The 17697-nt window shown below is 40.9% G+C and overlaps 2 protein-coding genes across 2 annotated transcripts; both read right to left on the minus strand.

The window, feature by feature from the left end:
* Window positions 1–11787: 11787 nt before the first annotated feature.
* On the minus strand, window positions 11788–15164 carry LOC120577162 (uncharacterized protein NKAPD1-like). Its single transcript, XM_039828243.1, has 2 exons — window positions 14553–15164; window positions 11788–11838 (listed from the first exon to the last, which is right to left on the minus strand). The coding sequence occupies exons 1-2, from the start codon at window positions 15129–15131 to the stop codon at window positions 11833–11835; spliced, it is 585 nt and encodes a 194-aa protein (XP_039684177.1). The 5' UTR covers window positions 15132–15164; the 3' UTR covers window positions 11788–11832.
* Window positions 15165–15789: 625 nt separating this feature from the next.
* Window positions 15790–16647, minus strand: LOC25498696 (receptor-like protein 56). The gene is made up of 3 exons (XM_013593628.3): window positions 16276–16647; window positions 16056–16193; window positions 15790–15927 (listed from the first exon to the last, which is right to left on the minus strand). The coding sequence occupies exons 1-3, from the start codon at window positions 16628–16630 to the stop codon at window positions 15848–15850; spliced, it is 573 nt and encodes a 190-aa protein (XP_013449082.1). The 5' UTR covers window positions 16631–16647; the 3' UTR covers window positions 15790–15847.
* Between the last annotated feature and the right edge of the window lie 1050 nt (window positions 16648–17697).

Consider the following 17697-nt stretch of genomic DNA (forward strand, 5'->3'; position numbering starts at 1 on the left):
GTGTACCTGAACCAATAAAAAAGTGACATCTGGACTGGACTAAAATTTGTGCGAAAATTTGGACCAAAATGCCCTTTGGGCGTTTCTGCAAAAAAAAATGATAATAAAAGGACTGAAATGCAATTTTTAGGAACTTTTGGACTTAAATGTAATTTTAAAAATAAAATTGGACTAAAAAACAAATTTGATAAAACGTAAAGCGAAACAAAAATAAAATTGACAAAACGGACTAAAACGAACCAATGGCCTAAATGAGGTACTTCAAAGTAACCTCTCTATGCCAAAATTTTGTGTGAAATGACCAAAATGCCCCTAGGGCTAAAAATGACCTAAACAGATTCAAATTAACTCGACACTGACTCAGATGCAAGTTTGAAATGAAATTAGCAAGGTTTACTGATGGAATGTAAAAAAAACAATCTGAAAAGACTCAGAGACAGTCACAAGGATGAAAATGGGTCCCACTGCAGGAAATGACCAAAATACCCTTCTGTATGACTTTTTGCAAATTTTGAAATAAACTGTAGAAAAAGCAACGCAATGATTCAGAGACACTTTTGAATGACTTGTAAGACAAGTAAAGACATTTCAAAAGGTTTTATGCAAGAAAAACATAGGTAAAATTGCGATTGGAAATACTGCGAGGCAGAGACAATTTGAACTGTGCAGTTGAAATTTGATAATTGACAAAGTTTGAAATGAAATTGGGCCCAGTATTTTTAGGTCCAAAAACAGGGTATAACAGCTGCCCCTATTTAAGTTTCTTTGTCTGGAGAGTCAAGAGACGGAGTCTTTGGCTTGACAGGACGAAGATACTTAAATATTAGCATTTGCACTGTGTTTGGACGTAAAAATACGCCTACCCATTTTCAAATAATATGCATGTCATGCATCATTTGGATTATGAATGCAAGACCTCATGGGGATTGGAATTAACAAAATATGTCGTATCCATTGCGGGATTGGTAGACATTGACAAAGGTAGTGAATAGCAGAGCAACGGGAAACTAGAAACAAGTTGGACAGGTACAAGCTGTTCTTGGATTCGAACTAGCCACTTGACCGGGAATGAAACAAACAGACAACTGCGAGTTGTTCTTATGGATTCGAACTGGTCACTTCACAGGGGATAGAGGTTACTGGACAAACATGAGTTGTTCTTATGGATTCGAACTGGTAACTCACTTGGGGATGTTGGAAAGTGCGAGTTGTTCTTATGGATTCGAACTGGTGACCCGACTGGGAAAAAGAGAAAATTGGCAAGTACGAGTTGTTCTTACGGATTCGAACTGGTGACTCGACTGGAAAAAGAGAAAATTGACAAGTACGAGTTGTTCTTATGGATTCGAACTGGTGACTCGACTGAAAACATGTAAAATTGGCAGGTACGAGTTGTTCTTAAGGATTCGAACTGGTTACTCGACTGAAAGCAAGGCAAATAGACAGGTGCGAGCTTGCTCTTGGATGCGAACTGGTTACTCCACCGGAGACAAATACAAAATAGACAGGCGCAAGCTGCTCTTGGATCGAGCTAGCCACTTGAGCGAACAGAAACAGATAGACGGGTACAAGCTGTTCTTGGACTTGAACTAGCCACTTGACCAAACAGAAACATATTCACTGGGGATTGGTTTGTTTGACAAAATATAGATTGAGATTGGCTTGACATCGATTTGATTTGAAAGGTAGAAATTGAGACTGATGTTATTGGCTCACAAGGTTTTGACAGAGAACCTGACATGAGTATTGAATTGAGACTGATGTTGACATTGGAAATGCGATATGCATGGATGATATAACAGTTTCATTAAATGCATGGGCACGTAATATGCATGATTATGCATGTATGAATGCTTGTAATGCATGACTGTTGGCATTTTGTAGGCACGACTTCACGGGGAAGACAAGACATCAGATCATTGGGCACGTAGTGGCTCGTGCTATATTACACATTCTTGGAAATCCTCTTTGGAGGTGACATCGTTGGGAGACGTGTCGGAACCATAGCTGAGGGCAGGTAGATATGCAACTTGCTGGAGATAGAATCTTGGAAGACCTGACTGGGGAAAATGCCGTTGTGCTGGGCATTTCAGTGCTGGGTATGTTGTAGACATTGCATCTGTGGTCAATGCTTTTTGCATGCTATATTCTCAATTTCATTCATTCATTTTTTGCATCCCATTTTTGCCTGGATCGCCCTTTCGGGTTTTCGATCCACCGGGGAAATAAGTTTTTTTCAATGCCCCATTTTTGCCTGAACTGCCCTTTCGGGTTTTCAATCCAGCGGGGTGCTCATTCTTGCCTAAGCCGCCCTTCCGGGTTTTCAACTTAGCGAGCCTTTTCATTTTCATGCATTTTCATTCTGTTTTTTCATTCTTGCCATTGACCATAGACTATCCTGGAGGAGAACCTGCTTGTAACACCTATTGAAATAGACATCAACATACTCTCACTCATGCATGTTTCATTTGAATGTACCCTGTTGCTCAGGTTTGCTTTTCAAAATAGACAAAAAGTTTTCAATTTTCAAAATGTTTGTTTCAAGCATTGTCATTATCAAAATAGAAAGAAAATGTTTTTGTACATAGCTTTGAAAGTAAAAAGAAAACAGAGTTTCAAACAAAAGCACAGGCTCAAATTGATGTATAAGAGTGGTGGTCAGCCGAAGGCGTGACTCCACGGATTTACAAAGCTTGGAAAATGGTAATTTTATTGGTTGGTGGTACATTGAACACAGTAATCATGACAGTTCTTAGAAACTTTGAATTCACAAGTACAGAAGCTTTTGATGAAGATAGGCATTGACAGCTGCAGATACCCCAAGGGGGACGGTGGTTGGCCAGATATAGTTACTTGCCTTTTGTTTCAATCTCATTTTTGCATGAACCGCCCTTCCGGGTTTTCGGCTCATCGAGACGCTCATTCTTGCCTGAGTTGTGTACAATCTCAGCGAGCTTTTCATATTTGTTTTTTTTGTCCCTTATTTTTGCCTGGACCGCCCTTTCGGGTTTTCGATCCACCGGGAAGCGCATTTTTGCCTAGGCCGCCCTTTCGGGTTTTCGACCTACCACGCTGTTCTTTTCATATTTCTAGGCAAAGTATTTCTTGACTATATCAGCATTCACTGGATTTGGAAGTTCTACACCATCCATGTGTGTAAGGATTAAAGCACCACCGGAGAAGGCCTTCTTGACAACATAAGGACCTTCATAGTTAGGCGTCCACTTGCCCCTTGGGTCGGGTTGCTGGCTTATCCTCCTTTTCAAAACAAGTTCTCCTACCTTGAATTCTCGAGGATGGACTTTCTTGTCAAAGGCAGTCTTCATTCTTGCTTGATATGACTGTCCACGAGCCATGGCATCCATACGTTTTTCCTCAATCAAATTCAACTGATCATACCGGCTTTGGCACCATTCAGCCTCAGATAACTTTGCTTCCATTATCACACGGAGAGATGGGATCTCCACTTCCAAAGGAAGAACTGCTTCCATACCATATACAAGAGAGAAAGGGGTTGCCCCGGTTGAACTGCGCACGGTAGTACGGTAGCCATGCAGAGCATAGGGTAACATCTCATGCCAGTCCTTGTAAGTGGTTACCATCTTCTGGACAATTCTCTTGATATTCTTGTTGGCGGCCTCAACTGCACCATTCATCTGAGGTCTATAGGGAGAAGAGTTATGATGCTCAATTTTGAATTCTTCACAAAGAGCTTGCACCACATTGTTGTTCAGGTTGGTACCATTGTCGGTAATAATCTTGCTGGGAACACCATATCGACAGATGATGTTGTTTTTGATGAACTTAGCTACCACTTGCTTGGTCACATTGGTATAAGATGCTGCTTCAACCCATTTGGTAAAGTAGTCAATTGCCACTAAGATGAAACGATGACCATTTGAAGCCTTCGGTTCAATTCTTCCGATCATGTCAATGCCCCACATTGAGAACGGCCATGGGGATGACATAACATTGAGAGCATGCGGAGGCACATGGATCTTATCAGCATAGATTTGACATTTGTGGCATTTTCTGGCGTACTGGTAGCGATCATGCTCCATAGCCATCCAGTAATAACCTGCTCGTAACAACTTTCTTGACATAGTATGCCCTGTAGCATGGGTCCCGAAGGTACCGTCATGTACATCATGCATTAACTGTTCTGCTTCATGTTCATCAACACACCTTAACAATACCATGTCATAGTTCCTCTTGTACAGAATATCTCCATCTAACAGGAATCTACCGGCCAATCTTCTCAGGGTCTTCTTATCTTGTTTGGAAGCACCCGGCGGATACTCACGGCTCAGCAAGAACTGCTTGATGTCATAGTACCAGGGTTTATAGTCAACCACATTTTCACCAGCCTGATCGATCACATCCCCAATAGCAAACACATGTGAAGGTCTTTCAAGGCGTTGCATTTTGATTATTGGCACATCATTCCAATGGTTTACTCGAAACATGGAGGATAGAGTAGCAAGAGCATCAGCCATTTGGTTCTCATCACGAGGAATATGGTGCAGCTCAACCTTTGTAAAATATGTCAGCAAACGTCTCGCATAATCACGATAAGGGATCAACTTAGCATGGTGGGTCTCCCATTCACCCTTTATCTGATTGATGACGAGCGCAGAATCTCCATAGATGTCGAGGTGTTTGATTCTCATGTCAATTGCTTCCTCGATCCCAAAGATACATGCTTCATACTCAGCCATATTGTTGGTACATTCGAACAGAATTCTGGCGGTAAAAGGAATGTGATGCCCCTGCGGGGATACAATGACTGCCCCGATTCCTTTACCATAAGCATTGACAGCACCATCAAAGACTAAACCCCACTTGCTATTGGGATCTGGACCTTCATTAATCAACGGTTCGTCGCAGTCTTTGGATTTCAAATACATGACCTCTTCATCGGGGAAATCGAATTCAATTGGTTGATAATCATCAAGAGGTTGGTAGGCAAGATGATCGGCAAGAATGCTACCTTTGATTGCCTTTTGAGTTTTGAACACAATATCATATTCAGACAAAAGCATCTGCCAGCGTTCAATCTTTCCAGTGACGGCAACTTTCTTGAAGATATACTTTATCGGATCCATTCTGGATATCAACCAAGTTGTGTGATTCACCAAATAATGACGCAGGCGTTTAGCGGCCCAGGCCAAAGCACAACAAGTCTTCTCAAGCATTGTATACCGAGTTTCGCAGTCGGTGAACTTCTTGCTTAGATAGTAGATAGCATGCTCTTTCTTTCCAGTTTCATCCTGTTGACCAAGCACGCATCCCATGGATTCATCAAATACTGCCAAATACATGATCAACGGCCTTCCTTCCACGGGTGGGACAAGGATAGGTGGTTCCAGCAGGTAATTCTTGATGCTATCAAAAGCTTCTTGGCATTCATCATTCCATACAACAGGCTGGTTCTTTCTAAGTAGCTTGAAGATCGGCCCGCAGGTTGCAGTCATATGAGATATGAATCGGGAGATGTAATTCAAACGTCCCAAGAAACCTCTGACTTGCTTCTCTGTCTGTGGAGCTGGCATTTCTCGGATGGCCCGGACTTTATCAGGATCGACTTCAATGCCATTTTGGCTGACAATGAAGCCTAATAACTTTCCAGACCTGACACCGAATGTACATTTGTTGGGATTCAATCGCAGCTTGTATTTTCTCAACCTTTCAAACATCTTTGTTAAATATTCAACATGCTGCTCCTCATCTGCTGACTTCACAATCATGTCATCCACATATACCTCAACTTCTTTGTGAATCATGTCATGAAACAGAGTGGTCATTCCCCTTTGGTAGGTAGCACCAGCATTGATTAGGCCGAACGGCATCACCTTGTAGCAGAAAGTACCCCATGGAGTGATAAAAGATGTCTTTTCTCTATCTTCAGGAGACATTTTGATCTGATTATAACCGAAAAAACCGTCCATGAAGGAGAACACCTTAGATTGAGCAGTATTATCAACAAGCACATCAATATGAGGTAATGGAAAGTTGTCTTTTGGACTGGCTTTGTTCAAGTCCCTGAAGTCAACACACATCCGGACTTTACCATCCTTCTTTGGCACAGGCACAATATTGGCAACCCATTCGGGATACTCAACTGTCATGAGGAAACCCGCATCAATCTGCTTTTGAACTTCATTCTTGATCTTGAGAGCCATATCAGGATGAGTCCTTCTCAATTTCTGCCTGACGGGAGGACATTCAGGCTTGGTAGGGATCCGATGCTCCACGATCATAGGGTCTAGACCTGGCATATCTTCATAGGACCATGCAAAAATATCCGGATATTCCCGGAGGAGTTGGATGATCTTCTGTTTAACCCCTTCCTCTAGAGTAGCACCAATCTTGATTTCTCGCTTGTTTTCCTCGGTACCTATGTTGATAAGCTCAATCTCTTCCTGGTGAGGCTGAATGGCTTTCTTTTCTTGCTCAAGTAACCGAGTAATCTCATATGGTACGTCATCATCCTCTTCATCTTCGGCTTCATACACAGGGAAATCAAAACTTGGAGGAACCGTAGGATTACTGTGTTCAACGGGTTTATTATGGTTCAACCTGCATATAATGATTGGATGATTTTAGAAAGAGTTTTTTTTCATGCAGATTTTTGAAATTAATAAGAAAATACAAACGTTTTGGTTTTTTCTGGCATTACCATTGTTTCCAAGGGAAAAAGCACTAAAAAAAAGTAGTCGTGGAAGAAACGACAAAATTTTATTAATCAACGGCAATGCCGAAACAAACATGCCCTTACAGAAAATATCACTCTCGCTTTGGGCAGAGCGAGAGGATTGTTATTTTGAAAACAAAGCATTAAAGCAACAAGACACATTACTCAGAAACATGCATGATTGAAGGAATGTCAATGGCATCCCAATCTGTCGCAATGCCTCCTGGTGTAACAAATACAGGCCTGAGACCAGATCCAGTTGCTTCTTCAGAGATAGCATTAACAAACCCAGCACTGTGGAAGACTCCTGAGGAAACCCTTGATGACGGGGAGAACCCGAGACCTTCTTTACGCTTGTTCTCACAGAGCTGTATCACCTTGCCCCAGCCGGCAGTCTGACCTTCTTGAATGGCTCTCTGAGCATCCTTCAATGAAGCCATAGCAGCCCCAGCTTCCTTAGACTCTGCACCTTCAATGGTCAAACCTTGGAAAGCAGTCCCTTCAGCAGACCCTGCTTCAATACAAGAAAAAGAAGACAATTGGCTGACTAAGTATGCTTCTTCACCATGGATTGTAACGAGTTTTCCATTCTTCACAAATTTCAACTTCTGATGTAAGGTGGAAGTAACCACACCTGCATCGTGTATCCACGGTCTTCCCAGCAGGCAACTGTAGGATGCATTAATGTCCATCACTTGGAAAGTAACCAAGAAATTCTCAGGGCCAATGGTTATCGGCAAGTCTATCTCTCCCAGCACATTCTTTCGAGATCCATCAAAAGCTTTGACCAAGAAAGTACTTCTCCTCAACGGGGTCCCACGGTAGCTCAACTGATCTAGAGTTGTCTTGGGCATTACATTGAGAGAGGAACCGGTATCCACCAACACATTTGATATCATGTCTGATTTACAATTCACCGATATGTGTAAAGCCAGATTGTGACTCTTTCCCGCTTCCGGCAACTCTTCTTCACTGAACCAGAGGTTGTTACAAGCAGTAATATTTCCCACTATGCCACCAAAACGATCTACCGTAACTTCGTGGTCAACATAAGCCTGCTCCAGCACTTTCAACAAGGTATTCCTGTGAGCCTCGGAGCTCAAGAGTAATGACAATACAGATATCTTTGAAGGAGTCTGCAGCAATTGATCAACGATCTTGTAGTCGCTCCTCTTTATTATTCTCAGAATCTCATCTAAGTTTGAATCCTCTATAGATTTGCCGGACTGGTTCACATCTGTAGCAATGGGCGAAACAACGGTTGGAGTTGCTTCTTCAACTGGTGGAATGGTCGGTGTAGCTACCTTCTTCTGAAATAACGGCGGACGAACCTTCCCGCTTCTTAGCGCTGCAGAAGTCCCTTCGGCAATATTGCTTACTGTGGCAAAGGAGGCTAGAGGCACCTCTACTCCATTTTCTATCATAGTAGCATTGTACTTGTATGGCACTGCCTTGTCCGAAACATAAGGAATTGGTCCTGGTAACCTTATCACCAAAGGCTCAGCATTCTTCTTCAAAGGTGTACTCTTGACAGGCGGATCGTGAAAAACCGGCACAATCACGCAAACATCACTGACAGTCAGAAGATTATCATTCATCAAGCTTTGGATGTCTTCTTGAACAGTATAACAACCCAAAGGATCACGGAGACATCCCAGACACTTGGCATGATCATGATTGAACAGAGAAGCTTTGCACAGCTTGATGTGTAGAGGTACCAGAGGAGTTGCGACGTTGCGGACATCAAGTCTCGGAGCTTCTTCACACACTTCGATCATATTCACAGCGGCATGATTTGGAAGAGGATTGTCGAGGACGTGTGGGACATTATTCTCAAAAGTCAGCTTCCCTTGATCGATGAGCTTCTTCACGATATACTTCAAAGCATAACACCCCTCGACGTCATGACCTAAGGCACCTTGATGAAAGTCACATTTGAGATCAGACCTGAACCTTGGAGGCAACGGATCAGGTGGGGGCTTACCCTGTCTAGTTGTACAATGCCCTCTCTGGAGTAAAGTTGGAAGCAACTCAGCATATAACATCGGTATCGGAGGGAAAGTAGGCCTAGCTTGCTGATTTTGTTGTTGTTGTTGAACCGGCATCTGTTGTTTCATCTGTTGGGCAATTGCATTGACGGGCACTTGAGGCTGGCCCGGCGGCAAAGGGTACTGATGATAAAACGGTGGGAAGAACGGATGCTGAGAATACGGCATATATGGGTATGACGGAGGCATTTGAGCTGCATTGATAGGAGCAACAGTAGCCATTGATTGACCGGCTCCAGCTGACACCATCCCCACTTCAGTTTCTTTCTTCTTGTGGTGTCCATTACCATATCTCTTCGATGCACTCACAGAGGATTCAGCTTTCTCAAACACAATGATCCCATCCCTGACGGCTTCCTCAAGGCGGGTTCCCATGGTGACCATCTCCGAAAAGTTGTTCGGGGCAGCGATGATCATCCTCTCAACATAATCTTTCTTCAACGTCTTTAAGAACGTCTGGGTCATTTCTTCTTCATCTAAAGCAGGAGTGATACGGGCAGCCGCCCCTCTCCACCTTTGCGCATATTCACGGAAACTTTCCTCCGTCTTCTGAGATAGGGACCTGAGAAACTCCCTATTTGGCCTCAGTCGAGTGTTAAACCCATAATGGCTCTTGAAAGCGGTGGCTAACTCATCAAAGGTATGGATGTCATTCTTACTCAAACTAGTATACCACTCTGCGGCATCTTCCATCAGACTATCCTGAAAACAGTGGATCATAAGGGAATCATTGTCTTTGTAATTGCCCATCTTCCGGACGTATTTGATGATGTGATTTTGAGGACAAGTTAGCCCGTTGTACCGGTCGAAGTCCGGAATCTTGAACTTTTTAGGAACATCCACTTTTGACACTAAGCAAAGGTCTTGAGTTTTGACAGAGTCTGCATTCCCTCGATTGGCCTGGATCTCGTGACGGAGTTCTTTAGCAAGTTCCTCCATCATCTCTTCCATAGTCTTGGTTACGGGGATGCTTCTGTGCTGTGTGTTGATGTTAATACCTTGAGGCAGAGTGTGTACCAGAGGCTCAGTGACAGCTGCTGTTGTTTGTGGCAAAGTAGCAATGATGGAGGCGGCATTTGTTGCAGGGATCAGAACATTGTTAGCAGTGCCCGAGGTGCTTGCTGTAGCAACGGGAGTGAAGAACGGTGGAAGCCCATACGGAAACCCCACTGGCATAGTAAAGCGATTGTCTGCAGAAGTGGTAGGGAGCACGCTTGTAGTTACTGGTGCAGCTGTGGTTGTAGGGATAGCTGTAGCTGATTGCTCTTGAGCAGCTAGTAGAGCAGTCATGACGTCATTAGCTTTAGCCAATTCCTCCTTTAGAGAGGCTAACTCGGTGCGAAGCTGAGCGTTCTCTTCTTCCATAGCCCTTTTCTTTCTTCTGTATTCTCTGGTTCGATCAATTCTATCTGGTTCGTAAACTCTCTGAGCACGAGCCACTTTTCACACTGAGGCAGAGAAACCAGGAGATAGTGAGCGCTTGGAAGCCTTTGTGACCAATGCATGATGCATATGATGCATGATATGCAAATGCAAATGCAAAAGACTTATTTTTTCATCGAAGGAATTTTAAACAAATTAGAAATCTTGCAAATAATCAAAACTACATAGTATTTTTAACAGGAAGACTTTAAAATTTCAACAAGATAAACACATGAAGCCCTCAAGCATAGGAAGTAGTCGGAGGATCATCGGACTCGGAATCTGAATCACAGTATCTGGCAAAGAAGTCTCGTCGTCCTCGGGCTCTCTTGGAATCCCTCATAAGCAGCTCGTCTTTCTCTTCTAGTTCCCTCCGGGCCTTAGCTAGCTCTTTCTTCAACATCAGATTCTCATGAGTCTTCTGCTCATCTCTACCATCCAAAGTCATGATTAGATTCTCGGCTTGATTGTACCGAGCTTTCCACACTTGCTTCTCACGACTCTCCATAGCTAGATGCTCCTGATACATATCCTGAGTTGCGGGAAGTAGAGGTAAAGGCATAGACGGAGTGGATGAAGACACATATCTCATAGCTGGATAAGGCATACCAATCTCCTCAGCTCGATCTATCACCCACTGGGTATAGGCCTCATGAGCGACACCGGATCTCACACCTAGATGCTTCACACTTTTCTTTCGAACCTTGGACCAAGCATCCATGAAAGCTTTCCTTTGTCCGGTAGGAGCATTCGCATAGAAGAAGAACTCTGGAGATGTAGCAAGATTGATGGGCTTCGACTTCATAGGGAAACCAAACTGTCTCATAGCAAGCTCGGGATTGTAGTTGATTCCTCCACGAGTACCAAGAAGAGGTACGTTAAGAAAGTCTCCACAACCCATGATAATTTCCTTGGCTTGAGAGGCGGGAGTGATCCAGACGACCTCGTCAGGAGTGAGAGCCATAATCCGCTGAGAGTAGGACCAATTTTCCGAGTTATCATGGAAGGAACTCGGAAGGTGCGAAATAAACCACCTATACAAAAGAGATATGCAGCAAAGAATATACCCACGGCCCTTGAGAGTCCTGTCATGGATGGCGTGGTAAGTATCCGCTAGCAAAGTAGGAACCGGGTTCTTGGAATGAAAGATCTCGATAGCATTCATGTCCACGAAGTTGTCGAGGTTCGGAAAGAGAATGAGCCCGTAGATAAGTAAAGCAAGAATAGCCTCGAGTGTATCCTGACGAGTAGTACCGAGATTAGCCTGATCAAGAAGATACTTCGAAGTGAACCCCCGGATGTGAGATTTGGTAATAAGATGGTTGGAGACGTCGGAAGTCTTGAGGTAGAGATCCTTAGCAATAACCAGAGGAGTAAGAGAAGCCCCGGGACCGGTGAAAGGTGTCTTCTCGGCTATAGGTAAACCCACTAGATTGGAGTAAGCCTCGAGAGTAGGAACCAACTGGAAGTCCGGGAAAGTGAAGCAACGGAAGCTCGGATCATAAAACTGTACTAGAGTGTGCACTAGCTTCTCTTCCACATCGGTTCGGAGCAAAGTAAGCAATCCCCCATATCGGAGTCGGAACCCTGTTTGACTCTTGACCTTGAGTGCCAACTCTCTCAAACTAACCAAATCCACTTCCTTGAACTTGTAGCACTTAGTTTTCTTCATACCTGTGATTATTTACAAAAATTCTCATTTGTTTAAACCCTTCGATGAATGCATGAAAAATGTTTATGCATGAATGCATGTATGCATGATTGTTTTGTTTAGTTACAAAGTGGGTTGAGGTTCAAAGTAACAGGGCCACGGATGGACACGGCGTCCGGTGAACTAAGGCTTTGGATAGTAGTAACCAAGGTTCTAACACAGTTCCCAAACTGCAACCTCTCTCACATATATCATGGTAGTACAGGACGACACCCGTTCCATGATTATTTGTGAGAAGGTCTAGTTTGAGTGTAGTATCGCGTGACGACTAAAGTTTGAGACAACACTCAATTTAGCCACCGCACTACGTCCTAAAAAGGCTAGGATGGGTTTGGTAACTACGGTTCATAGCTTCGTCGAACAATTGAAAGTGAAGTGCCTAAGCATGACAACACACGCCGACAATATCACCTTCAAAATGCCTCAGCTATGTGAGATTGATCGCATAATCCAATACACGAGGCAACCCCCGGATCGAATTGTCGATTATATCTCTCCCTAAACATAAGTTCACTCAGCCCGGGTTAGGACTTTTGATATTCTCACCCCACACGTCAAATGAAAGTAAACAAGTATTCACATATGTAAGCAATAAAACAAAGCGTAAATATAAACTAAGGAAAACTAGGCGCGACCCGCTAAAAAGACATCCCCAGTGAAGTCGCCATTTCTGTTATCATGGTTTTCGGGTGCCAAGCCATTAATTGGACTTGAACCTTTTGACCGTTGATATCTCTCTTTTTTCTTGGGAAGGGAAAAATTGAGAAAAAACCCTTAGATTCTAAGTTCGGGGGTCGTTTTCGCTACGGGAAGGTGTTAGGCACCCGGAGCGATTATGGTATTCCATAAGAACCGCTTTCCTAAGTTGATTTCTACGCTTTAGTTTTATTGCTTATTTGTAAAAAAGAAAGTGTGATTAGTTAAGAATGGGGGGTGAGAAGAAGTAGAATTTGATTTTTTATTTCGGCTTGGATGAGTTTTGACTCATTGCCTACGTACCGTCTTACGGGATCAAAACCGGCGTAGTTCTTGCTAAAAAGACTTGTTTTTTGTTTTAATTGTTTGGTTTTAAGTTTTGAAAAAAAAGGTTTTGAAGAAGGAGATTGGGAGGCTTCATGAGCATTAGATTTAGCAAAAAAAGTGAGGTTTGATTAGTGATTAAAAAGAAAGTCTAAATGATTAAGATGAATTGAATTTTTCTTAAGAAAAAAAGAAAGGAAAAAAAAATGAAGTGTTGACTTCATATTTATTATGAAATTTTTTGAAGTGAAGTTCAATTGTTTTTTCTTTAAAAAAGATGGATTTTCTCTAAGTGTTTAAACCTAAACGCTTATCTAACCATACAATCCTATGCATACATCTAAGGTGAGTGTGTGCGTGTCGGTGCGTCATAGTGTCCATAGTCCATATTACAAAAATTGCCTAAATACATTCTATGGCCTCTTTGCCAAGCTACAAACCAATGGTAACAAATTACATCACTAAATGGATTAAAACTTGCAAAAATGAATACTAAACTAAAGGAAGTGAAGGAGATGGTGGTGATATGGAGAAATGCTCATGAAATGAATGGAACAAAAGAAATGAGGTGATTAGTAAAATAAAGCATAGAATAAGAGAAGTGCACAAAAAAGTATTAAAAGGAAAGACATAAAAGAGACTAATAAAGTGACCAAATGTGCATGAAAGTGGCCATAAGATTCTAGCATGTGTATGATCTATGACCCCTTCATTATGGCAAAATTTTAGAAGTCTTACTTTGTGCCATAAGGTGAGAATTAATAGGACATACTCAAGCTAAAACTCATGGCACATTTTTAAGCCATTTTACACCTTATTTAATTATTAAAACACATACTAATTGCAAGGCAAGAAGAAAAATAAGATTCATATTCACAAACAGCAAGCCACACATAGGATTAGCAACAAGATTATCATAAAATTGCATTTCAAAAATTCAAATCACATGCCAACAATTCATAGGGGACATGCTACTAAAAATACACAAGTTTATGTCCAAACACACTAGTTAACCAAGAAATATCACATGTTTTTTTTATCATTTTAAAACCATTGAGAAATATAGAAAAAAGTCATGAAAATACATCAAGAAACATGTGATAATTTTTGGAGATTTTTAGAGAAAATTTTAAGCATGCAGGGGTTCAAACAGCAAAGAAATAGGGTGCAGATAGCAAAAAAAGCAGCAAAAACGAAAATGAAAGGCCCAAACCATAACAAGAAAATCTGGAGCATCAGGGAGCGTTAGATTGATCTGAAGGCTGAGAACGAGGGAGTAAAACCGAAAATAAACCGGACCGGTTTAAATCTCTATATATATATGTAAAATCCGGTTTTTTCTCATTTGTTACTCCTCTTTCTCTTTCTTCTCTCTTTTAGAGAGAGAAGCTCCACCTTCTCTCTAACTTTCCGGTCATCTTCTCCGGTTGGCATGGCTTTTCCGGCGCGGCGGACGGCGGTGGCGCCTCCGCGCCGGAGTTCTAAACTGCTCCGATTCAAATTTTTTTTACGTTTTTAAACATCCTTTTTTACGTACTACTCGAATCCGAGTTTAGATTTTTCAAAAGAGCTTTGAATCGGAGTAGATCTAAACTTGAACCTTGATGAAAAAACTTAAGAAAACGGAAAGGAAAAGAGGGAGAACGACGGCGGTTACCTCACGATTGCGGTGACTCTTGGCTTGGCGTTGTTGCTTCGTGTTCTTCGCGTTCTTCACGTTCTTGTTGCTCCGCGTGTTTGCTTGCTTGTTGCTTGCTTGCGTGCGCGCTGCTTGCTTGCGTGTTGCTTGCTTGCGTGCGCGCTGCTTGCTTGCGTGTTGCTTGCTTGCGTGCGCGTTGCTTGTTTGCGTGCGCGTTGCTTGTTTGCGTGTTGCTTGCTGTTTCTTTGGTTCTGTCTTCTTCTCCTTCCTCTGTGCAGATTCGGTTTGCCTTCTTCTTCTCCCACCGTGATCGGTGCTGGAGTTCTTCACCTCCGGTGAGGAATTCGCACCTTGTATTGCGGTGGAATCGATTCGATGATGAAGATTCGTACACGAATCTCTGAGAATTTCTGATGAATTTTCGGTTTTGGTTCTTGTGTTCTTGGTGAATCTGTTTTTTTGATCTAACAGAATGGAGAGAGAAAGTTTGGATCTGTTTGTGATGTGGCACTGTGTAATTGGGATCCTTGAAAAAATCTGACACTGTTTCCCTTTTATATGCTGCCATGTGTACCTGAACCAATAAAAAAGTGACATCTGGACTGGACTAAAATTTGTGCGAAAATTTGGACCAAAATGCCCTTTGGGCGTTTCTGCAAAAAAAAATGATAATAAAAGGACTGAAATGCAATTTTTAGGAACTTTTGGACTTAAATGTAATTTTAAAAATAAAATTGGACTAAAAAACAAATTTGATAAAACGTAAAGCGAAACAAAAATAAAATTGACAAAACGGACTAAAACGAACCAATGGCCTAAATGAGGTACTTCAAAGTAACCTCTCTATGCCAAAATTTTGTGTGAAATGACCAAAATGCCCCTAGGGCTAAAAATGACCTAAACAGATTCAAATTAACTCGACACTGACTCAGATGCAAGTTTGAAATGAAATTAGCAAGGTTTACTGATGGAATGTAAAAAAAACAATCTGAAAAGACTCAGAGACAGTCACAAGGATGAAAATGGGTCCCACTGCAGGAAATGACCAAAATACCCTTCTGTATGACTTTTTGCAAATTTTGAAATAAACTGTAGAAAAAGCAACGCAATGATTCAGAGACACTTTTGAATGACTTGTAAGACAAGTAAAGACATTTCAAAAGGTTTTATGCAAGAAAAACATAGGTAAAATTGCGATTGGAAATACTGCGAGGCAGAGACAATTTGAACTGTGCAGTTGAAATTTGATAATTGACAAAGTTTGAAATGAAATTGGGCCCAGTATTTTTAGGTCCAAAAACAGGGTATAACACTTACCATTTCAGAAGGAAATTGTCAAGGACCTCCAGATGCAACAACTTTGATGAAAGTGTCTCCAAAACTGTGTGAAAATCTATGGTACGGTACAAATATGTATTAGTACTATTAAATTAATTTGTCGCAGCAATTAATTTGTTTCTATTAATAGAATTCTTAACCATTTCCCTTTCTGAAAGAAAACTATATGCGGCCTGACCTCACCTTGAAATGAAGTCATAGAGTACATATCAGCTAATGATAGAGACTTAAGAGAAGAAAGTCCGTCCAAACAAGACACAACGCTGATAGCATTATCGAAAGGATTAGCACTCAAGTAAAGACCTTCAAGATTTTTCAACCCTGCATAATAATATATATGTAAATGAAAATTATGGTTACTATGTCAAAATTAGATTAACTTTTACTTTGTATGAGAAATAACCTTGATGAGTTCTTGTACAATTGGATATTTCAGACTCTGATAGGTCGAGAGTCTTCAAATCTTTGAAAATTGCAAACTCCGAATAATCAAGTGATCGAGTATAGGAATATTGAAGTTTGAGTTTGGTGACTCTTCCTGTGATGTTGTTGCATGCAACTCCTTCCCATTCACAACAATCGGTGTTGGCTGTCCAAAACAGAGCATTTCCCATATCAAAAGTGTCACCATTAGGATTTTCCAAATTGGATTTCATAGCATTAAGAGCTTCTCTCTCTTGCTTCCAACACCCTTCACAACACATTACTTTCAGTAAAACGAAAACCAACAGAAACACACATAAGCTCTTCATTTTCATCTTCAATTTTTTTTAAGAGATTGGGTGTCCATATATGTGATGTTTATATGTTTATATCTCTTTATAAAGTTAAGTTAATAATAATAAATTCGAGAATTGACTTAGTGGTCAACTTGATTGTTTCTCTTGCACTAAGCTTCTGAGAAGTTCAAATCAAACACTCACCGTGTTGAATTATCTTTATCCATTGTATCTCCTTTCCACTTGTTCTGTGTCTTAATAATATATGTGATGTTTTTATAATAATTGTTCAAAAATTATTATAAAATGATTGTATAAATATCATTTATCTAATGAAAATAGGCCACTTCATGTACCATAAAAAACATCTCTTTTATAAAATTCAACTTTTTTATCAGGCATCATATTTATTGTAATTTTTGGACAAAAGATCTGCAATTTAACAAAAGTTGTAATAAATGTAATACCTTAGAAATAAAAAAGTTCCATTTAAAAAGATTTTTTTTCTTCGGATTAGTCGGTCCTTACATCGGATACCTAATTTAAAAAAATTAAAAAATTTAAGCAAAATATATAAATAGGCTCAAGATCAAGAAAAGAGCAAAAGTGCAATTATACTACGATTTCTTTTTTTTTTTTTTTTTGCCAGATAGCCTAGTGACTAGATTCACACACATTATGTGTGGAAAAGTGGAGAATCCAGGGTTCGAACACCCGCCCCTGCACATAATGTTCATGGTAGCTACCAACTGAGTTACACTTACAAGATTAAACTACGAGTTTTTATTAGAGAAAACTATGATAAATATATATATATATATAGGGTTTGTCTAACATGTGCAATATTGCACATGTTAAGGAAACTAAAAGTATTAACTTTTCATTGAAAACCAACAATTATTTATTAAAAGCTACATATTTAATATAAGGGAAATGATTGATACAGTGACAAATTTTATCATTTCAAGACAGCGTATTTACTAATATCTTTTCTTAATTACAAACCATTACCTCCCTTGATTTCCGACAAATAACAAATTAAATTGGATAAGATCTTTTCTTGATCAATTCTTGATAAAATCTCTTTAGATAGATAGCAATGCTCT

This window comes from Medicago truncatula, chromosome 7, assembly GCF_003473485.1.
Source record: "Medicago truncatula cultivar Jemalong A17 chromosome 7, MtrunA17r5.0-ANR, whole genome shotgun sequence".
NCBI classification, from domain to species: domain Eukaryota; kingdom Viridiplantae; phylum Streptophyta; class Magnoliopsida; order Fabales; family Fabaceae; genus Medicago; species Medicago truncatula.

Excerpts from the sequence above, each read along its gene's own strand:
- LOC120577162 (XM_039828243.1), bottom strand. The coding sequence starts at position 15,131 with ATGTCACTTTTTTATTGGTTCAGGTACACATGGCAGCATATAAAAGGG.
- LOC25498696 (XM_013593628.3), bottom strand. The coding sequence starts at position 16,630 with ATGAAAATGAAGAGCTTATGTGTGTTTCTGTTGGTTTTCGTTTTACTG. Across the intron at positions 16,194-16,275 it reads TTGTACAAGAACTCATCAAG|GGTTGAAAAATCTTGAAGGT; the intron begins GTTATTTCTCAT and ends ATTATTATGCAG. Across the intron at positions 15,928-16,055 it reads CTCTATGACTTCATTTCAAG|ATTTTCACACAGTTTTGGAG; the intron begins GTGAGGTCAGGC and ends ACCGTACCATAG.